Source organism: Mus musculus, chromosome X (assembly GCF_000001635.26).
Source record: "Mus musculus strain C57BL/6J chromosome X, GRCm38.p6 C57BL/6J".
Classification (NCBI taxonomy): Eukaryota; Metazoa; Chordata; class Mammalia; order Rodentia; family Muridae; genus Mus; species Mus musculus.
The window spans coordinates 104,494,017-104,518,010 of record NC_000086.7 but is presented as its reverse complement, the minus strand read 5'-3'; the positions used below and the strand labels follow the sequence as shown (position 1 = coordinate 104,518,010).

At 39.5% G+C, this 23,994-nt stretch overlaps 1 protein-coding gene and 1 pseudogene across 1 annotated transcript in view; both read right to left on the bottom strand.

Moving 5' to 3' along the window:
• Window positions 1,444–2,026, bottom strand: Gm17963 (predicted gene, 17963; annotated as a pseudogene).
• Uprt (uracil phosphoribosyltransferase) overlaps window positions 5,788–23,994 on the bottom strand; it is a 29,421-nt gene continuing 11,214 nt past the window's right edge. The window contains exons 2-7 of the mRNA NM_001081189.3: window positions 22,233–22,275; window positions 19,667–19,736; window positions 18,545–18,607; window positions 16,105–16,266; window positions 13,584–13,682; window positions 5,788–11,855 (exon numbers count right to left, since the gene is read on the bottom strand). Coding sequence (NP_001074658.1) covers window positions 11,749–11,855; window positions 13,584–13,682; window positions 16,105–16,266; window positions 18,545–18,607; window positions 19,667–19,736; window positions 22,233–22,275 — 544 coding nt within the window. The 3' untranslated portion in view covers window positions 5,788–11,748. The remainder of the gene's footprint in view (window positions 11,856–13,583; window positions 13,683–16,104; window positions 16,267–18,544; window positions 18,608–19,666; window positions 19,737–22,232; window positions 22,276–23,994) is intronic.

Here is a 23,994-nt window from a genome sequence, read left to right as displayed (position 1 = left end):
GGAAACCTCTTGCTAGACTCAGGCTGCTACTACTGACCCTGAGAGTCAGCAGTCAATGAATTGATGTTCCTTCCTAAGGTGAGGCTATGTAGGTTATAACCAATCATAGGGCTGAAGCTGCAGCTCAGGACTAGATCAGTAGCCCACTATGTGGCAAGGCTCTGGATTCAGTCCCCAGCCGTTCATTGTAATAAGATATGGCAGAATCTGTGGCTATAGGAGTATGTTGTAGAGGTCCCTCACATCACAACAGATCAGAAAAGCAGAAAGCAGTGGCAACTAGGAGCTAACCTATATATATATAATCTTGAAAGGCCTGCCCCTAGAAACCTATTATCACTAGCTAGACCCCCATCCCTGCTCCTAAAGCTTCAGTGCCCACTCAAAGGAGCACTACCACCTGGGGGACAAGTTTCAAAACACAAGCATGTAAAAGCATGTTTGATAGGAAAACAGGAATGGAAATGTCTAACAGGCAGATGGGTGGGCAAAGAGATGAGGGACATGGGTGGGTATATATTCTCAACATATAGCACTTACTTGCATGAAAATTTTAAAAATAAGTTCATTTTTAAATTGACCTTATAAAGTACATTTTAAATTCAAACCATTAACAGTTATAATGGAGCCCTAGAAATAAACCAGTGTGTTTTTATTCTTAAAAATACAGGTTATAGGGGTAGGGTTCTAACTTGGTAGATCACTAACCTACCATGTTATGAGGCCCTAAGCTTTATACTTGGCACCTCCAACACTTTTTTTTCCTGGTTATGCCTAGTGCAAAGGTTATCGTTTGGGAATAAACTTCCAGGAATTATTCCCTGTCTGATTATCAAACTATGCAATATACAATGGATAGATTGATAACTGAGCAACTATCAACTTTTGATCACCACTTAGGTGGTTAGCTATTATGAATGTAGTCACTGCCTACGATGACAAAGTGTTCTGTGTATAAATGCAAATCACCCTTGTTTCTGAAGATGCAAAGTTATTAAAACAAAGTTAGGGACGAAAGAGATGGCTCCATGAATAAGAGCATGGACTGTTCTTGAAAGAGACCCAAGTTCAGTTCCCAGCACCAACACTGGACAGCTCACATCTGACTCTTGCCGGCTCCAGAGGATCTGAAGCCTTCTTCTGGACTCCATGGGCCTACACACTCATGTGCACATACTCCCACATAAAAGCACGTGTGTGCAAAATTAAAAATACAATAAATCCTTAAAAAGACAGAGACAATGTGTTAATGATGGGACTAAGTAAAAGGTCTTATTGCTGGGTTCAAATTCCCATGGGCAATGACTACCTTGAGGCAAAAAAAAGTGAGATGAGGTCTTTATGGCTTATACAGAATAAATTATTTCTTTTGGTTTTGACTGGATGTGAGATTTACTACTGAACATGATTTGTGTGGTAAAGAGAGCACTGTGGAAATCCCTAGGAGTGCAGGTCCTCTCACCTGTCCAGGGGACCTGGAATGTGAATATATTTGACCTTACAGCCATCAGAAATGAGCCGCTTCTCAGCTACTATGCCTTTAAATCCATCTGATTAAATTTAGTGAAGGCTTGCTTCTTTGAGATGTAGGTCTTCTGGATCCTGGGAACTCGAGCTTGGCACTACACAGCCTCAATCACGCGTTCCTTATTCTTCAGTTTGATGCAGATGTACATGATAATTTAGCCAATGTGCCCTGGAGCTTCCCTGAGGCCTAAGCCTAGGTATATGGAGCCCGTCAGCCCCAGTACAGGACATCTTGTTGATGCAGATGACAAAGAAAAGGTAGAGCTTCATTTGGCTATGAAAGCCACCCTTATCACAATGCTTTACTGTGCACTTGTTGGTGTAAGTACAGGTGGCCTTCTAGGCCTTCAGAGAAGAGTTGCTCATAATTATTTGACACCATGTGGACACAAAGGAAGAATTCAAACACTCGTGCCTTCTTCTGTCCAAATTCAAACATGCAGATCTTGGCATCAGGGATGGCTTGGAAGAAGAGAGACTCTAAATATTGCTTATTCTTAAAATGCACCAGTCTGGGAAGTGGTTGCCCATGAACAAGAGGATCTTGGGTGGTGCATCAAAAGGAAAAGAGAGAACAAATTATTTCTAAGCATGACAAGCATCCACATAATCTTAGTAGAAAGACCCAACATTTTCTGGTACAAAACATGTTTGCTAATTGTGACAAAGCAATTGCAATAGCAGCAACATGCCTGGTGGATTAAACAGAACAAAAGAGAGCTATGTGAGAAATAAGTACCAGTTTGAAAAGTCAAACAGCCAGGTGTGATGGCTTGGTCAGATTAGGCTATATAGTGAGTATAAGAACAGCTTGGGCTCGAGAGTAAGACTTTTTCTCAAAAAAAAAAAAAGAAAGAAAGAAAGAAAGAAAGAAAGAAAGAAAGAAAGAAAGAAAGAAAGAAAGAAGAGAGAACACTAAATTTTCAAAAACAGAAGTTAATTTTCAAAAAAGTAATAAAAGATAGAAAGAAATGAGCTTCCAGTTTCCATCTGTGCCCAGAGCTGACCCCGTGCCAAGCTCTTGATACCCAAATCCTGCTGGGAGAGAGCTGGTCTCCCAGGAGAGCTGACACAACTGAGAGCACAGGTAAGACCACCACTTCTGCACCAAGGGACCTGTCTAGAGCCCTCAGGACACAGGAACTGAGGAGCAGCCTGGGACAGGAACCTTCCAGTTTCCATCTGGGCCTGGAGCTGATCCTGTGCCACAGTGCTACATACCCAAAAAACCACCGGAAAGAGCTAGCCTCCCAGGAGTGTGGTCACACCTGTGAGCACAGGTAAGACCACCACTTCTGCTCAAATTCCTGCCCCAAGAGGGACTTGTCCAGAGTCATCATGACACAGGTACCAAGGAAGAGCCAGGGTCAGGATCCTTCTAGTTTCTGTCTGTACCGTGGAGCTGACCCTGTGCCAAAGTTCACAATACCCAAATTCCTCCCTGAGAGAACTGGTCTCCCAGCGGAACTGACACATAGGCTTGCAGGAGGAACAAGCCACAGTCAGAGTCAGCAAGACCAGCTAACACCAGAGATAAGCAGATGGCGAGATGCAAGGGCAAGAACATAAGCAACAGAAACCAAGGCTACTTGGAATCATCAGAACCCAGCTTTCCCACCACAGCTAGCCCTGGATACCCCAATACACCAGAAATGCAAGACTCTGATTTAAAATCACATCTAATGATGATGACAGGACTTTAAAAAGGACATAAATAACTCCCTTAAAGAAATACAGGAGACCACAGGAGAACAGATAGAAGCCCTTAAAGAGGAAACACAAAAATCCCTTAAAGAATTACAGGAAAACACAACCAAACAGGTGAAGTAATTGAACAAAACCATCCAGGATCTAAAAATGGAAATAGAAACAATAAAGAAATCACCAAGGGAGACAACCTAGAAAACCTAGGAAAGAGATCAGGAGTCAAAGACACAAGCAAGCAACAAGCAACAAGAGATAGAGAGAGAATCTCAAGTGCAGAAGATACCATAGAAAACATTGACAGGATAATTAAAGGAAATGCAAAATGCATAAAGCTCCTAACCCAAAACATCCAGGAAATCTAGGACACATTGAGAAGACCAAACCTACGGATAATAGGAGTAGATGAGAATGAAGATTTTCAACTTAAAGGGCCAGTAAATATCTTCAACAAAATTATAGAAAAAAACTTCTCTAACCTAAAGAAAGAGATGCCCATAAACATACAAGAAACCTACAAAACTCCAAATAGATTAGACCAGAAAAGAAATTCCTCCCATCATATTAATATTTAAAACACAAAATACACAAAACAAGTAAGAATATTAAAAAGCAGTAAGGGGAAAAGGTCAAATAACATATAAAGGCTGACCAATCAGAATGACACCAGACTTCTCACCAGAGACTATGAATGCCAGAAGATCCTGGACAGATGCCATCCTGACCCTTAGAGAACACAAATGCCATCCCAATTTAGTATATCCAGCAAAACTCTCAATTACCATAGATGGGGAAACCAAGATATTCCATGGCAAAATCAAATTTACACAATATCTTTCCACAAATCCAGCCCTACAAAGGATAATTGATGGAAAACTCCAACACAAAGATGGAAAGTACACTCTAGAAAAGGCAAGAAACTAATTTTCTTTCAACAAAACCAAAAGAAGATAGCCATAGAAATATAATTCTACCTCAAACAACAAAAATTATAGATAGCAACAATCATTATTCCTTAGAAGCACCTAAAAATATTCAACATCCTTAGTCATCAGGGAAATGGAAATCAAAACGACCCTGAGATTGTACCTCATACCAATCAGAATGGCTAAGATGTAAAATTCAGGTGACAGCAGATGCTGGCGAGGATGTGGAGAAAGAGGAACACTCCTCCACTGCTGGTGGGATTGCAAACTGATACAACCACTCTGGAAATCAGTCTGGCGGTTCCTCAGAAAATTGGACATAGTACTACCTGAGGACCCAGCTATACTATTCCTGGGCCTATACCCAAAAAATGTTCCAACATATAACAAGGACACATGCTCCACTATGTTCATAGCAGCCATATTTATAATAGCTAGAAGCTGGAAAGAGCCCAGATGTCCCTCAGCAGAGGAATTGATACAGAAAACGTGGCACATTTACACAACAAAGTACTATTCTGCTACTAAAAACGACTTCATGAAATTTGCAGGCAAATGGATGGATTTAGAAAATATCCTGAGTGAGGTAACTCAGTCACAAAAGAACATATATGGTATGAACTCACTAATAAGTGGATATTAGGCAAAGAGTATAGAATACCCACAATACAACTCATAGACCACATGAAGCTCAAGAGGAAAGAAGACCAAAGAGTGGATGTTTCAGTCCTGTTTAGAAGAGGGAACAATATAATCAAGGGAAGTAGATTGTGGAGGGACTTGGAAGGAAGAGAGGTGGGGAAGGAGAAAAAGGGGAAGATGCAGGTATGGGAGGAGATGGAGGAAATGTACAGAGGGTCAGGAAATTGAACAGAGGTGTGTAGCAATGGGGGATGGGGAACTGGGGGTAGCAACCAGAAAGTCCCAGATGCCAGGAAAGCAAGAGCCTTTCAGGACCCCACAGTAATGACATTAGCTGAAATATCCCAAAATGGGGAGGAAGAACCTGTTGAGATCATATCCAGAGGTTAGACATGGCACCCTGGTTGAGGGATGGGGCCACCCACCTATCTACAAAGTTTTTACCCAAAATTACTCCTGTCTAAAGGAAATACAAGGACAAAGAGTGGAACAGACTGAAGGAAAGACCATCCCGAGATTGCCCCACCTGGGGATCCATTCCACATGCAGACACCAAACCCAGACACTACTTCTGATGCCAAGAAGTGCTTGGTGACAGGAGCCTGATACAGCTGTCTCCTGAGAGACTCTGCCAGATCCTGACCAATACACATGTGGATGCTCGCAGCCAACAATCAGACTGAGCACAGGGACCCCAATGGAGGAGTTAGGAGAATGACTGAAGGAGCTGAAGGGGCCTTATCTGGTATCAATGGGAGGGGAGGCCCTTGGTCCTGTGAAGGCTTGATACCCCAGTGTAGGGTAATGCCTGGGCATTGAGGCAGGAGTGGGTGAATGGGTGGGTGAGGGAGTACCCTCATAGAAGCAGGGTAAGGAGTGATGGGATGGGGGCTGCAGAGGGGAAACCAGGAAAGGGGATAACATTTGAAATTTAAACAAATAAAATATCCCATTACAAAAAGAAGTCAAAGAAAGAAGAAAAATAAAGTCAGTTATTATTTTTAATTTATTTTAATTTATTTTAAGTGAGCCATAAAAAGAAACTTTGTACATATTAATGAGATATCATATATTTCAGTACATGTACATATTGTATAATATTTAAATCATGTTTATCTCTTTCCTCATTATCACTTCTTCATAGTAAAAACTTAACAAAATATTTTCTTCTAATTTTCATGTATAGTACATTAATGATGATCTACAGACACACAAGTATGTAATAGCACAGCAGAACTTTCTTCTAAGTAACTGTAACTTAGTGACCCTTGTTCAACCTTTTCCCATTTGGGCATCTCCCCCACAGCTTTTGGTAACAACTTGTATGAGATCATTTTTCACTGGATTCTACATGAGCAGAAATCATATGGTGTAATCTGTGACTGGCTTGTTTCACTCACTTAACATAATCTCCAGTTACATCTGATTGTGTCACAAAAGACAGGATTTCATTCCTTTGTATGGCAGAGTAGTAACCTATCATATAAATGCACCATCCTCTCTTTATACATTTATCATGTGATGTACACTTTGGCTGTTTCTAGTTTTTAATTAATGAAAATACTGCTTCAATGAACTCAGGAGTGCAGATGTCTCTTCAGCATGGTAATTTCATTCTCTCTGCTTACATACTCAGTAGTGTGACTGCTAGAGCAAAAGAGATTTCCTTTTAATGAATGACATTCAGAAGAAAATGGTAATTTAAGTAGATTAAATCAGTAGAAAGATCACTCTTCCAGAAGACAGGAATCAGCCTGGTAAGGCTTTAGCAACCTGGGACAGGCAGATTCCTTGAATAAAGCTGGAGAGTGTTAGTACTCACAGTCGGGCAAAGCCATGAACAAATAGGGTCTTTAAACCAATTTAAAACAGTTGGAGCCTGCCCCAGATATGAATCAATAGCCCTTCGAGATAGACAATGGCACATCAACACTTGCAGAATTCCTTTAAACCTCCAAACTCAGCCTCCAAACTTCAAATTCTCTGAAGGCAAAACCAGCTTACACTAATATGCACTGCCTGCCCTCATGCCAAGAACAGAGCAAAGGAAGTTGTACTTGATTTTACAGCAGACGTAGAAATAATTCTAAACTACATGCTTAGATTTGCCATAAGAACCAGTCCTGCCAGGAGTGGTGGTCTATGTCCTTAATCCCAGCACCCAGGAGGTAGAGGCAGGCAGATCTCTCTAAGTTTGAGGACAGCCTGGTCTACTAAACTAGTTCCACAACAGCCAGGACTGTTACACAGAGAAACAACAAAACAAAACAAAACAAAACACCTACACTGGTATTTTTACAACAGCTCGAATAAACTAAAATATTGATTTGAAACCTGGAAATAAACAAATCTTGCTCAACTATAACATCACCTTTCCCTAAACAATATCTGGCACTTGGTCAAGAGCCAATTATATGGGGGCAAAGTATAATGGTTATCTGAGTGACCTGTAGAATAAACTAACCATGCAGTATTTGTGTGATATGGTGGAAGGTTAGAAATGCTGGTAAAATTCAAGTATATTAAACAGGTCAAATAATGCACTGATAATTATATGTATTGAGCAACTTTATTTACGCTTCTTTGAGATGTGATATCAAAGGAAAATGACTGATATGAGAAGCTAGATGAAGTTAACAAATTAATATGATAATCAGTCCCATATGAGCTTGTCATAATGGTCAAATAATGGTAGACAAAGGGAAAATAATCAGATTAATATAAAATATTTGAGATGTATATAATGGCTTTATAAATGATTAACTGCTTCAAGTCTATATTTTGCATAGAATCCTCCAAACGTCAGATATACTCATGCTATTATTTCTATAATTTGTCTGTTGTACAACTGCTATATTAAATGTAAATGCTCAGAAAAATACAGAAGTCTTCCTTTAAGGGAGACTAGGCTGGCCAAGTTGGTGGTACATGCCTTTAGTCCTGGCACTACAAGTTCAAGGGCAGCCTAGTCTACACAGTAAATTTCAGGACAGCTAGAGCTATATAATAGAGAGAGAGAAAGAGTTTGGGCCAAGATCCTGGAGGATTCAGTGGAAAGAGCTGACACAAACATCATGAAGACATAAAATAGAATCATAAATAATAATCAAAAAGATGAAAATGAAAAAAAAGTAAATATAGAAGGAAATAGCCATATGGTAGATCTAAAACCAATCATGTCAATAATTACATGACACAAAAATTATCTAAACACTGCAACAAAAAGCTGACACTGTCAAAATGGATTTTTTAACAAGCAAGACACATCAATGGGAAGAGAGGCCCCTTGGTATTGCAAACTTTATATACCCCAGTACAGGGGAACTCCAGGGCCAAGAAGTGGGAGTGGGTGGGTAGGGGAGTGGGGGGGGGAGGGTATGGGGGACTTTTGGGATAGCATTTGAAATGTAAATGAAGAAAATATCTAATTAAAAAAAAGGATCAAAAAAAGCAAGACACAGCTCCAAACCTGACTATAATAAATTCACATTAAAACATAACCATGTTAAAAGTAAATCGACTCAAAAGAAATCTGGGATTTCAGCACAAAGAGTATTAACAGGTCATATCATCAAGAGACTACAGCCACCCTAACAGCGTATACACCTAACAAGAGTGCTTCAAAATACACAAAGCAAAACCTTCATAGAATTGAAAGAAGAAATAAATACAACACTTTTAATCTGAGTTTTCAATATCCTTCTCCTAATAATCAGTAGAACAAGTGGTAGGAAGGAGGCTTACCACATAACAATAGTTTATGGACAAGAGCCTTTGTCTAAAAAATCTCACAAATTGAAAGAATTCAAATCATGACAATCATATTCTCTGACCTCCATGGAGTTAAATTAGGAAACAATAGTAAAGAGAAATATGGAAAATGGTGTGAATATTTGCAGTTGGTTGATGCTTCTAAATGACCCTGGGTTGAAGAAATATAAAAGAAAATCAAAATGGAAACATATCAAAAATCAGCTAAATCCTTATGGAAAGTTTTATATCATCAAAGGCCTACATTATAAAAAGAATCAATGTTGGAAATCAAGACATTAAATCAGACACTGTAAATTTGGGGTTCAGCAATCTGTAGCACATCATTGGGAATAATTATGATGTATGCCATACTTTGAGAATCACAGCTTTGTGTTATTTGCACATCATTTTGCTCTAGCTTCTATTTTTCAATAAAGAACCTGCACAATTTATACTGCTCTGAAGTTCATGTCACTAAAGTCAATCTTACTTTTAATAGTCTGTTAATCTTATGTTGACTTTAGAAAATAGAGTCCTGCAAGTGATTAGCCCTGCAAGTACGAATTTGTTTGCTAAAGCATTCCAAAATTCAGAGACCAGAGTTATATCTGCAGGAGTTGTAGGGTACAAACATCAGAAGGGAATATGACCTTATTGAATAATTCCTACTGTTTATACTAAGCTTCCATGTGAGAATCAAATGTAGTTAACTTTTAATCACATTTATTGCTGAAAAGCAACAGACATTTGAATCTAAATGGCTAATGGTAGAAAAATAATTTGTTTTAAATTGGCATGCTGGTGGTAAGCCTTTCATACCAGAAGTCAGTGGAGGCAGTGAGAACAGGAGTTCAAGATCAGAGTTGACTACACAGCAAGTTCAAAGCTAGCCTATGTACGAAGACATGATTCAAAATTTAAAAAAGAGTTTGCTTAAAATATGGTTTTATCCCTACAGTGGAGTTTGAAATTATCTCATATTCAAAGATAATACTGCAGCCAAGACAAGCACCAATTCAATTGAGTCACAGCAATTCTTAGGTTAGTGGGCAAAACAAAATTTTTGAGACAAGATCTGACTCAGTTACTTACACTAGCCTCAAAGTTGAAATCCTCCTACCACACCCATGTTAGTGAGCATCCATTGTCTTTTCTACTGATTCAGTGCAATAACAATGTCAACAGATCCGTTATATCTGAATTTGCACTCACATCATTCTTAGGACACCTAATATCAAATATAAATATAACTTTCAGCACAACTTTAATCCCAGCACTCAAGAGGCAGGATGATGTCTATGTGTTACAAGCCAGCCAGGAGACCCTATCTCAAAAAAATTTCAGGAAGAACTTGAAGGCAACATTCTACTATGGAAGGAACTGTTTGATGAATTTTAATTTTATTACATAATAGTCTTCAAAAATAGGGCTGGAGAGATGGCTCAGCCATTGAAGGCTAGGCTCACAACCAAAAACAAAGTAGCTGGGCATGGTGGCACACACATTTAATCTTAGCACTTGGAAGGCAGAGGTTGGTGGATCTCTGAGTTGGAGGCCAGCCTGGTCTTCAGAGCATGTTTCAGGATAGCCAGGACTACACAGAGAAGCTCTGCCTCAAAGAAACAACAACAACAACAACAGTACAGTGAAGTTTAGTAGGCTAGAACCATAAGGTAAAGTCCAGTCAATTTCCTCCAGGTTGCTTTCCTCCCTTGAGCTTCACTGACCTTTTCAGCTTCAGTTCTAAGAAATTCCTATGTACTTTTTCTTATACTTTTCAACAGAGCCCCACAGCAGCTCTCTGCAGGGCCATGAGAGTGTAATTAATCAAGTAATCACCCAGCCACCACAATATCCATGTAAAACAGGAATCTGGGTTTTATAAGCACATTTCAAAAGTGCAAAGATTGATTCTAAAATTGTTTCCTCTCCTTTCAGAAGCTTAAATATGAACACATACAAACCTTATATATTTTAAAAGACTTTATGTATTCTCTACTTTAATACAGGTATAGTCATAAGACATGCAAAATAACTAAGTTCCAAACCAAAAGCAAGTAATAGAAACAACTAAATTAAAAAGAACCGTATTGCATATTGTGTTGTGCTGCATGCCTTTAATCCCAGAACTTGGGAGGCAGAAGCAGGTGGATCTCTATGAGTTCAAGGCCAACCTGGTCTACACAGTGAGTTCCAGGACAGCCCGAGGAACACAGAGAAACCCTACCTTGAAAAACAACAACAACCAAAGAACCGTTTTGATTTCCTTATTGGCCACGAAAAGCAAAGCCTCTACTTTCCCCCACATCTTAGAAAAATCTACACCAATTCCTTTGTAGAAGGCTGATTGAGCTCTCTTGGGTCAGCATCAGGCATCGGTGGTTTAGTCTCTGTAGACTCATGTTACAGATTCAGTTACTGAAAAGACCCTGCGTCTTTGTCACCATGTTACAGCTTGGTAAGTACCTTCCCTCAATTCCCACTTGGGGAAATGAGCCAGCCTTGAGGAATACAACGGCTTAGCAGACAAGTTAAGCGGACATCTTGGGCCTGCAAATTAAGTGAGGACATAAATGGCAACATAAAATTCCGGGATATACTCTCATTCTCTCTTCTTCAAGGTACCTGCATGTGTGTGTGTGTGTGTGTGTGTGTGTGTGTGTGTGTGTGTGTGTGTGTGTGTGTGTGTGTGTACATATATATATGTACATATATATATATGTATATGTGTATATATATATAGTATATAGAGTACAGAGGGTGACAAGACCCACATACAGGGAAACACTCTAGAGCTAAAACACAGTAAGGACAGTGTAAACCTGCAGTGTACCAAAGAACTAACTCTCATTTGGGTTTTCTTGGCAGCTACAAGCAACTTCCAAACCAAGAGATGGGGTCCTAAGTTCTACAGTCTCCATGGACTAACTGAAGAGTCAGTGACTTCTATTAGCATACAATTAAAATTTCCATCGGTTTTAAGCACTGAGGTTGTGCTTCATTGTTGAATTTGGTACCACATGTGAAGAAATGATCAAATCAAATAAATAAACTTCCAATATTTCTTGTTGCTACACCTACTTCCAATGTTAAAAGGTATTCCTAACATATTTTCTCAAACAAATTAGTAAAAACAGATATGGAATCCATTTATAACCATAATATTATGTAAGGTATTTCATTTTCCTTTAAGAACTTAGTCTGTTCCAAAGTATTTCTGTCCAAAATGTGTAGGTGCAACAGGATGGACTTCTGTAGTTAAAATTGTGATCTCTGGAAATTCTTGAATGATTGATTTGGCACCTTCAAAAAAAAAATAAAAATAATTGTTATTACTGCAAAATTTTGGTAATGCTACTTAGAATTTATACCTTATATAATCACTGTCTTCAGATTTTATACTGATAAAAAACCAGGAAACATCTTTGGATACTGAGTTAGACATGCTTAATTTCTTTATATAATATCTGGTATCTGAAAAGCTTTGCTAGTAGTTCAGACCATGCTCCTGCCCACTCAGTAATATGGTGTTAAAATCAAATTATTCAGTTATAGCAGCATTGGCTAGAATGAAGTAATATGGCACTTACTCAAAGGAAAATCGCTGGAATGAGAGTTTTCCAAGTGCAGTAATGGGAAACAAGTGTGAAGGTAGTTTTGCTGTATAAAAGAATGCTGGTTGTTTAGACAGACGGATTCTAGCTTTAGGTGACAGGGCCAGGCAGGGAGTTTAGACTGGCTGGCACCCCAAACCAAAAAGCTGCCTTGAAAACTGCTACACCATGTAGATTTTTCAGCTTTAATGCTAAACAATGGTACACTGTTCCAATTAATACAATTTCAACTAAAGAGATTATTTTTCTTTTGCCAAAGGTGGATAATTACTGGATTACCTTAATGTTTTCCATGTCACCAGTGCTACATACAATGGACAATCAAGAAAATCACCCTTTGTCACCACTAGTATTTAAATTACGGGTACATTTAGGCTACAAAAGAACAAAGTAGTCTAATAGGCCACAATTACAGCACAGCAGCCTAATGAGAACAGCCTTTCTAAGGCACATGCTCTGGCTTCTCCCACTTTGCTTGAAACCTGGGATAGTTGAAAATGAGGGAAAGTCTAACTTGAGAAGCCATCTACTCCTTCTGCAATTATGAAACAAATACAAACCATTGAAGAAAGCTTAGAAAATGATCCCCCCAAAAACCTTAAAAATGAAAATCATTTAGAATTATGCTCTAACATAATCAAAATTTTGAAACCAAAATTGAAATAGCATTGTATATCTTCCTAGTCACTCACATTGAGGTCAAAGTCATTTGGTTTTATGTTGAAGCCAAGTTTGCTTTGGGTTGTTAGTGTTATAATTTGTATTGGTCATTTCTAAACTTACTAATAACATTTTACAATATTTCTTTATATTTATATTAATTCATTGAGAATTTCATACAATAGATTTTGGTCCCTTTCATACCTCCTCTCCATACCCTATCCATCCAACTTCATATGTGTCTACATTCTCTCTCTTCCTCTTGTGTGTTGTCCTTCCAGGGGTCAAACCATTTAAAACCTGACTCTCAAATGCCAATAGCTCCTCCATGTCCACCTTCCTTTCCTCCATTCTGGGATTGAGCCTGCATATGTCTTATGCATACTGTCACATCCTCTGTGACTTTAGTATTATCATCAAGTTTAGAGATAACAAATACAAGTCATGAGTAACAAAACTAGATTTAATATGGACATACAACTCTATTTTTCCTTGGGATGACAGCCTAGAGAGATACACATTTACTCATCTCATGACTATCTGGAGCCCAAGTTATAGCTGCAGATTAAATTCACCATGGGATTCCTGGTGGGTGGTACACACCTTTAATCCCAGCACTCACAAGGGAGAGGCAGGTGGATCTCTGTGATTTCCAGGCCAGCCTGATCTACAGAGCAAGTTCCAGGACAGCCATGACTGTTAACACAGAGAAACCCTTTCTCAACAAGCAAACAAACAAAAAAGCAAACAAACTCACCATGTGGGGTGGAGAAGAGACTGAGTAGGATAATAACACTGGGTTGAACACCATGTTCTATAAGAACCTTTACAGCTTCAATTACAGTATTTCCAGTACCTAAAACAAAAAGGTAACCAAACCTATTAGCAATGTTGACATCTATACTGAAATATTCATGAATTAACAGCAATACAGTAATATTAACATAAGATATATTTAATGAAAACTTCATTTGAAAGTGTTTGCTCTTTGCCAATGTTATACTGAATTTTTAATTTAATTTTTTACTTATTCACTTTACATCCCACTCACTGCCCCCCTCCTAGTCACCCCCTCCCACAATCCTTTCCTCATCCTCCCTCTTCTTCTCCTCTGAGCAGGTGTGGGGGGGTCCCCTGGGTATCCCCACAACCCTGGCCCTTCAAATCTCTGTGAGGTTAGGTACTTTCTCTCCCACTGAGGCAAGGCAGCCCAGCTAGTAGAACATATCCCATGTACAGGCAACAGCTTTTGGGATAACTCCTGCTCCAGTTGTTCAAGACCCACATGAAGACCAAGCTATAAACACATCTGCTACATATATGCAGGGAGGCCTAGGTCCACCCCATGTATGTTCTTTAGTTGGTGTTTCAAACTCTGGGAACCCCAAGGGTTCAGGTTAGTTAATTCTGTTGGTCTTCCCATAGAGTACCTATCCCCTTAGGGGCCACAATCCTTCCTCCTATTTTTTCACAGAGACACTTGCTCAGTTATGTTCATAGCAGCTTTATTCATAATATCCAGAAACTGGAAACAACCTAGATGTCCCTCAACTGAAGAATAGATACAGAAAACATGGCACATCTACACAATGGAATACTATTCAGCTATTAAATCCAAGACATCATGAATTTTGCAGGTAAAACTGTATATACCCCAGTACAGGGGAACGCCAGGGCCAAAAAATGGGAATGGGTGGGTAGGGAAGTGGGGGGGTATGGGGGACTTTTGGGATAGCATTGGAAATGTAATTGAGGAAAATATGTAATAAAAAATATTTTTAAAAAAATGAATTTTGCAGGTAAATGGATGGAACTTGAGAATATCATCCTGAGTGAGGTAACTCAGTCCCAAAAGGACATGCATGGTATGTACTCACTTACCCCAGAGCTCTTGACTCTAGCTGCATATGTATCAAAAGATGGCCTAGTCAGCCATCACTGGAAAGAGAGGCCCATTGGACTTGCAAACTTTATATGCCCCAGTACAGGGGAACGCCAGGGCCAAAAAGTGGGAGTAGGTGGGTAGGGGAGTGGGGGGGAGGGTATTGGAGACTTTTGGGATAGCATTGGAAATGTAATGAGGAAATGTAAATGAGGAAAATACCTAATAAAAATATTTTAAAAAGTGGATTATTAGCCATAAAATACAGGATATCTGCGCTGTACTCCACAGACCCAAAGAAGCTAAACATGAAGGAAGGCACAAGCCAGGAAGCTTGAATCTCACTTAGAAGGAGCAATGCAGTAGTCATAAGAGGTAGATGGAGGAAGGGAACTAGGTGGAAGAGGGGATAGGAAGGGGGATGGGGTGGTTAGGATCATGTGTGGGTAGGGACAGGAGAGATGGCTAGATGACTGTGAGAATGAATGGAAATCTGCAACTGATGGGGGTAAGGAGGTTGGGGCATCTCGAGACCTAAAATAAGTGAGACACCCCATGAATCAATTGGGATGACCTTAGCTGTGACTAACTACATTGAGGATATAAAACCTAAAGAGGCCACCTCTTGTAGTCAGGCAGGAACTTCAATGGAGCAAAAGAGACACCAACTTACCCACAAAACTTTCAACCCAAAATTTATCCTTTCTATAAGAAATGCAGGGTCAGGGGATGGAGCAGAGACTGAGAAAATGGCCAACCAATAACTGTCCCAACTTGAGACCCATCCCATGGACAAACACAAGTCTCTGACAATATTAATATTACACTGTTATGCTTGCATACAGGAGCAAGTTGCCCTCTGAGAGGCTCCACCCAGCAGCCGTCAATATTATTTTTAATGATGGACACAACATAAGCATACATCAAATGAACAACAAGCCCTAAACTTATTTATTGCTTGAGATACCAAATTCAACACCATCACCCCTGCTTACCTTCCTGAGAGATCATGATATGAAAAAGAACAGAATACCAGAAAAATATTCCTGTGGAGATGTTAAAACTTTGAGAAAATCACTGCTGCTCATTAAGGTAGAAACAGGACATGATCCAATATATTTTCTGTGTTCTCTATATTTTGCCTCATTAGGTCCTTTGCTTCACTGTGTTTGTTTCAAGACAGATGTTCTTTGGAGCTAACAAAGTTTGACTAATGTATATTCCCTTATTATACAATAAAAATTTCCCAGTGAACTGCCCAGGGCAACTCCAAATCCAACAGAGAAAACACATTTTGAAGCCGTTTTTGCCTTTTATATAAGGGTGTGTAGGAGGTAGGCACTAACTTGAATTTAAACTCTAAGAAAAAATTACAAATGCAACTCAAGGCACTCACTGAGAATTGGATACATCAGAAGGACTTTTCTGCGATGAATGTCTGGGGGGAACTTGGCATAATATACTTTGGCCCTTTGTGTCTCCTCATCACTCTGAATCAGGATCTTCCCAATCCGTATGGATCGACAGCAGTCTCGCAAACCTTGTTCCATTGCCTCACCTTAAAGAAGGAAATGAAAGGCACAACAGGGTTGTAAAGGTAGAGTGCAAATGCAAGAACAGACCAAAGCAGAGGGTTTCACTGCTATCACTACAAAAGGACCATTGGGGCAGAAGCATCCTTTTTCTTCTACTATGCTCCTATTTGATTCTCAGTAGGAACTCAGCAAAAGCAGATGAAAGGCTGCTCAATGAAGCCACAATAAGCTCTGCTTCTTGCTTGCTTAAGAGCTATGGAGCTCTCGTGCTTCCATGATTACAGAAGAAATAAAGGCTTGACTGGGTTGCTTCTTCAGCAGCAGAGACACTTTCCCTCTTATTTTTAAAGATTTTTTCAAGCCACCTAAATTTGTCATTTTCATCTGAGAAAAACATAAAAGATTCCTGAAAGAGTGGGGGCTGCAGGCCAAAGGATTTATTTCCCTTTACACAAAGGTGGCTCCAGGATTCATCACTCAGTTCAACAATGACTTCGGTGACAAAAGTTTCATTGCTAATAGTGGAAAAGTACCATGTTTTTCTCCCTTCCCCAGAGAGCCAACCCCAGTCCATTGGTTTTTAAATACGAGCTAGATTTTTGTATGTGTCTATGTGCGTAATGTGTGTAGAGATGTTTGCATGTGCATGAGCACACATGTATGTGCAGGTGCACATGCTGTGAGCATGCACGTGGAAGCTCAAAGTTGACTTCAAAAGTCTGCCTCGATCACTCTCCATCTTATTGAGCCAAGATTTCTCAGTTGATGTGACTAATCTGGCTAGCCATCTTGCTCCACGGATCCCCTGACTGTGCCTTCTGAGTACTGGAATTACAGGCATTATGCCACACTTAACTAAACTTCAGTCCTCATACTTGATTGGCAGGTGGTTTAACCACTGAGATATCTCCCCAGCCTGTAAATACAAGGCTGTTTCTGAGTCTGAATTCCTTTGATGAATGGTTCTCATGCCGTCTTCAAGATTTAACATTACTTTGAAATTCTATTAGTACTGATATTTACTTAATGTTTTCTTAAATTAACTTTACATTTAAGTTTAAGAGGAAACATTAGAGCATTAGTGTAAACATATAACTAGCTTCTTCTAAACTATTTTTTTTACAAAAACAAAACAAAAAAAGGTTTTAAGACTAAAAACAATTACGTCAAAGCTGTGCATGAAGTTTGATGGTAATGGTGTGCGTATGTTAGTTATACACATGTAGACAAGATTCTGGATTCAAACCATAGAAGCAAAACATAAAACATCAAGAGACAAAACAAACAAACAAAAAACATTCCTTCTCAAGTTGGCCTTTACCTCCCTGAATCATCTGGTACACAACAGAGGTGCAAGGACCAAGTACTCTCAGAGAAGGTGCTGAGAAGAAACCATATCCATATGTTCAACCACCTCAAATGTTGAACAACACTCTCCTGAGAATGTTGTCATTGCTTAAGAGCTGTCTTCCTGTAAAAGCAGAGCCTAAAACTCCTTTAGTAATTGAAGTGTTCAATTGTTCACAAACCCAACCAGAGCTAGAGAAAAATCAATGTTTATATGTTTTTTAAAAAAATCCATCTGTTTCCAGCACAAACAAGTGGGGCTTCCAGCTCTTGTGAAAAAAAAAAAGAGAGAGAGAGAGAGGGAGAGAGTTCAGTTTGCAGAGGAGAAAACAGTCCTGTATAACAGGGTACACATTCTTATCACACAAAAGTTGTTAGGATGTTTGGTTGGACTCAAAGCACCAATACAAAATGTATAAGACCAGCAAGTGGAAATAGCTAGCACTAAAGACAGCTAGGTACTTTTGCCTATGTAGTCACACAGTCATAGAATATAAAATTTCAAATATTAAATAAGTCATTCAGTCCAGCTTTTGGCAGAGTTCCCTGTCACACAGATTAAAAACAGAGGAGACATTTTATCCTGCCAGGTATCCAAATGTTCTTCTTCAGAAAGAATGTAATTTATGCCACATTCCTTCAGTCTTCAAACCCTTCTCCCCAAGACAGCAAGCAGCATCCTGTCCTCCCATCCTCCCACCCTCCTCTGAGTCTTTTAAAAAGCTGGCTTGCTCGTGGGAGCAGGCCACTAGGGAAGATGCCTGCAATTACATTTAGCCCAATTTAGCAGCACATAGGCCATGACTCCAAGGCACCATGAGGATAGGCAACACAGGTGATGAGATTGAAGCGAAGGCAGGTTGCAATTATGACAAGCTAGCCCTCCTCTCTCTGAGAAAACAGCAGCCGTTTCTATGCATGCAAAGAAACAAAATCATACACATGCAAACCTACCACTTCTCATTATGCTGACCCCACAATTTCCTTTCTCAAATTTCACTCCTTCATACTTGTGCCCTGTTGAGAAATAAAACGAAAAATAGATGCTTTATCATTGGTACAATATGCATATTCTATAAGGTGCTCATGGTTCAGAGCAGATGAGTACCGAGCTACCTTTGTCCAGACACATTCTTTAACACCTTGGGTTTCCTGTGAAAGTAATGAGTCACAATTTTTCATAGTTATTCCTTAATGCCTCAGAAGAAACCTGTGAGAATAATTGGGGGAGGAGGAGTTCCTCAAGTGGGAATAAGACTTATTATAGCACAATATTCACATACACATCCTCCAAATTGAATTCAAAGGAGAATCACTGCAGTCCATGAATACTAGATACCCCATCAATTCACACTGGGGTCCCATTGAGAGCCACAGCAGAAAGCCTCCTCATTCCATCCCTTCCTATGAGCCTTCATTCTGCTTTAAAAGCAGAAGAGGCTGAAATAGTTATCAAAACTTGGTCTCATTCTTAATTGTGTCAATTATGATGCAACAAGCTCAGCCCTCAATTGTTCATACGCAACCCCTTGAATAGAAGAGTTTTCCATCATTTATGGAAAAAAAAAAGCAAATCTGAATTTCAAATCTCTGGCAGGGGGACTGTATGCTATTTTTATTAGAACAAAGCACTTTCTCCAAATCTTATCATTTTTAGCTTTCTTTTTCCCTTTCACGTCTCATCTTTTTCTTAACCTGGAGTTTCTAGGCTGAACCAGCCTCCTGCATTTGTTAGCGCCAGCAGCTTCCCCACAGAGGTGAAGATAAGCTGCCAGCAATTTTTAACTCTGGTCCCCATGGGCTGCCATCAGAAGCAACACCTGCATGCTGAAGAGTATGTAATAACCTTTAACTTGAATTGACAAGCAAGCCATTAACAAAAAGTCACCTATGTAGATTTCTTAACAAAAACTCTCTTAGTTTTTAAAGATGTTAAAAAAAAAACCCAGTCATACATAAACTCCTGATTTTTCACACTGATTTTACAGAGGATGTCTTCCTTCCATTTCCCTCCTCTAACCCCAGTCTAGCTCAGAATTTTTATGAGGAAAATTTGCGAGTACAAGCCCTGGTTACCTGTCGGAGTGGTCACCATACATTCTTTATATGGCAGCTGATTCAGTCCCTCTTCTACAACAAGTCTGATCTAGAAGGTCAAAGAAAGAAGAAGTTCAGAGCTTGCAGAGACTCTCCTGCTATCATGTTAGACTCAAGATCTCAGGGCTTAGGTTAGGGAGGTAGGAAGTGGGTCCCCCACCATGTATTAACTGCAGGGACAGATCTAAATGCCAGATTGCTTGTTGCTAAGTATCCAACCTCCATCTGACACGTGACTGACACCAAATGGCACCAGTGTGCCTTCTGATTCAGTCAAGAGTATGAAAGGCACATAACTTCAACTTGAGTTATGGTAAACAAAACACCATTGGTAGTAACAAAATCACAGCTTACTGGGGGAAAGTGTCTGTCCACCTGGACTTTCTCTACCCTGCTTAGTCCCTTTGAAATCTCTGAAACTTACAAATGAATTTGGATTCATTTCAAACAAAGGTCAATGCAAATAAAACCTAGAAGTCCTTGTGGAAAAAAATGAAGTAGATGGGCCAGCTGAAGCAATTTACTAGGTGTGAAGGAAGATCCAGTACAATATCTTGGGGCGTCTCAGCTAAAGAAAAACACTATGAAGGCCAAGTAGATAAGCAGGTACAAGGATAAAACTGACTCCCAAAAAGCTGTACTATGACTTTCACATGTATCTACCATGTTATGTGCACACACACATCCATGCACACATGCATAAGTAAATAAATAAATAATTTTCTAAAAATTTTGAAACAAAGTTTTAGGAGTCTCATAGAAATTATAATATAATATGTGGTATAAAGAAAAAAACCATCCCTAAAAACTACTGGAGCCAGATTCTCACAGTGAGATTGGAGCAGCCAGAGCCTACTGCCTATAGCAAAGGCAGTACTGAGCCTGTAGTGCACATTTTCTCCAATCAATATTACATTAATGATTGAGAATCAGGAACAGCAGGGAGAAGCACAATGCTACATTCTGTGTTATCACAACACATCACCCTGCTGCCATTAGAAAGATCAATCGGAAATGGTGTATCACTTTGTCTGCCTGCAGAATCAGAAAATGGGCCCAGAAACCTTTTGCATAGCATAGGAAAGAACACACTCGCTGTTAGCTACCACCTTCCTTGGCTATTTTATGTTTCTTTAAGAGACAATTACAGGGAAGATTTTTTTTTCTTTAAAAAGCCCATATCTCCTTCCTCTAGTGACATGCCTCAAAAGAGCCTTGTTTCCTGCGCCATCCTCTGAAATTCTGGGAGAGAAATTATCATGTCTGTAAGAGCAGAGCAGGAGGTTGAAGAGAACTGCTGTGAAATATTGCAGTCATGAGCTCAAAGCAGCTGTGTTTGCTTGGACAAGACAGGCACAGGATCAAGCCAGTCAACACTCCCCATATAGGTGGGAGGAAATTATAATATAATATGTGGTATAAAGAAAAAAACCAGGCTCCTGGCCCTCCCCTACAGGGCTCCTAAGGCTCTGCTCCCCTACTTGAGAAGTTATTGCCAATTGATGGCTTCTGAAGAAGGGTGAGTCAGTTTTCTTTAGAGGTGTGGCCCCGTGAAAGGTTGACCATACCCCAGCAGATGGCCTCATACCCAGGTGCCTATGGACAACATAAATTAGATTTAGTGGGCTATGGGGAAAAAGAGAATATGAAGCTTGGGTAGAAGAGTCTGAGAGGAGTTTGAGGGGAACCGAGGAATGGATATAATCAAAATACATTGTGAAATTTTCAAAGAATAAATATAAAAATATATAAACCCAGAAGTGGAGATCAGTGTGTCTAAGTTAGAGGACTGACAACAGTGTTAAGATTATAAATTCCACGAGATAAGGGACCATATCTATATTCCTACCTGTTGTATCTCCTTTCTCCCAAAATAGTCTAGCACAAAGCCTAAAATGTGCCCAGTGTTTATTTTCATTAATGAAGAACTTTAGTCATAGCAATTAATTATCAATTTCATTCCAAGAATGGAACACACTTAAGGTATCAAGACAAGAGTAAAAAGCTGTGGCAGAGCAATTCAGCCTGAGAGCATCTGAGAGGACACTGACTATAGAAAGACTGGGTTTGCTCAGGACTTGATAGGATGCCCTTGAAGAAGGGGTAGATGGTCCAACACAGAATTTAATATTGTGACTATACCACAGGACAGAAGCAAAACAAATGCAACTTGTATGGTAAAACACACAGAGAGACACACAATTACACTTGTTTTGTGCATTAGCTGATACCACAAGGGTGAATGTGTCAGGTCTCAAGAACATATGTAGCTTTCTTCTAACGTGATTCAATTCATTGCCCTAAGACAAGACATTTTATGAGTCGCTGAGACCCAGACTGCTGAGATCCATCTAAGAACAAGGAATGGGTTCATAGGCAACGCTTTGGAGTAAAAGGGAGTAAGGTGGTACTTTAATGCTGTAGTGAAAAGAACACTTACAATCTCCCTCAACCCTACAATGCTCTACAACAAAAAGGCCCGCTGGCCTACCAGGATTACATCACTGCATATAACAATGAAAGGAAATGGGAAGCCTTTACCTACCAAGCGATCTGCAGAAAACATGAAGTCCCCTCTACTGGCTGTCCTAAAATAAATAAATAAATAAATAAATAAATAAATAAATAAATAAATAAAAATAAAGTACACATTTTAATCTACATTTGAGCTCCAAAGTGAAATAAAACTTAATACACATAGTAACACTGCTATTAAGACACACTGCAAGCTGAAATGCTTATACGTATAGACTATTATTGAGGCAATATGTTTTTACTAGGAGGCACACATTAAAATGACATGACTTCATAAGTATTATTGGAAAATGTTTATTTGATTACTTGGTATCAACACTCAAGATAGGAATTGAAAAAATCATGCAGTTCCCACTGACTGAGCTCTCAGAGACCGAAGATTCCACGGGAAGATGAGAGCAAGGTTAGGAGCTCAAATTGAGAAGAAACTTTTAGACTAAGAAAACTAGCTTCTTCCACTCTCCTTCAGTTTGCCTGGCTTTCTAGGCACACAATAGGGATAAAGAACCCATCTACTTTGTCTCTGGTCCTTTTTGGAATGATACGAGTTAAAATAAGTCCCCCGCTTTTGTCATTGTTTTCAAGAATGTGTAACTTAATTTCTAAGACCTCTTTCCCAAATCACTTATGACTTGTTCCTTTTCATTCCCTAGATTTCTTTTTCTGTCGTTTTTTTATGCATTCCCTTCTGGTTAATCCCCTACCCTGAGGTACTCAGGCAATAATAATGCAATCTTGCTCATACCCACAAGCTGTTAACCAACCCCCCCAACACACACACACACACAACAAAATGTTAAGAGGCTGATGGCTTCTATATGTGAAATTCTAATATTATTCCTCTTTCTTCTTTCATGTAAGTTAAACATTTTGATAGAATGGATTAGTTCACAGCTTGTGTACTTAAAATTTCCTACCTGCCTATCCAAAATATACTAAAATATCCCTCATGACAGCATCAAAAGGGCAAATGCAAGTGCCTATTAGCTTGGCAGATAATTCATCACTTTTTTTTCTGCATGTGCACTCACTTTTCTAACAGAAGAAAGCAATAAAATATACCAGACACAAATAACATTGCGTTTCTAACAGTAACCACAGCTCTGGCACATTGTAAATGTTAACTCACTGAACTATGAGCATAATTAAGCAATAGCAAGACTATGTGTTTGTAGTCTTAATATTCTTTTCTCTAGACTCAAAAACTTCTATACTCGCACACACATGCAAGCACCTATATACATAAGAAGCCATTTAAAACAGGCTGGAAACAACCTAGATGTCCCAGGACAGAAGAATGGATACAGAAAATGTGGTTCATTTACACAATGGAATACTACTCAAGCTATTAAGAACAAAGACATCCTGAGTTTTGCAAACAAATGGATGGAACTAGGAAATATCATCCTAGTGAGGTAACTCAAACCCAAAAGGACATGCATGGTATGTACTCACTAATAAATGGATATTAGCAACAACAACAACAAACCTTACACAGAATACCCAAGATACAGTCCACAGAACTCAAAAATCTCAACAAGCTGAAGTGCCCAAGTGAGGACACCTCAGTCCCACTTGGGAGGGAGAAGAAAGCAATCACAAGTGGGGAGGGAGGGAGGGACCTGGGAGGGAAAGTGGATGGGGTTGGGGAGCCAGGGGTGGGGGGAGAGGGGAGCCTGATCTGGTATTAGGTGAGGAAAAAGGACTGAAGGCCAGCAGTAAGAATGTGAACAGGCAACCTCAGGAAATAGGAGGTTGGAGGGACCCTCCAG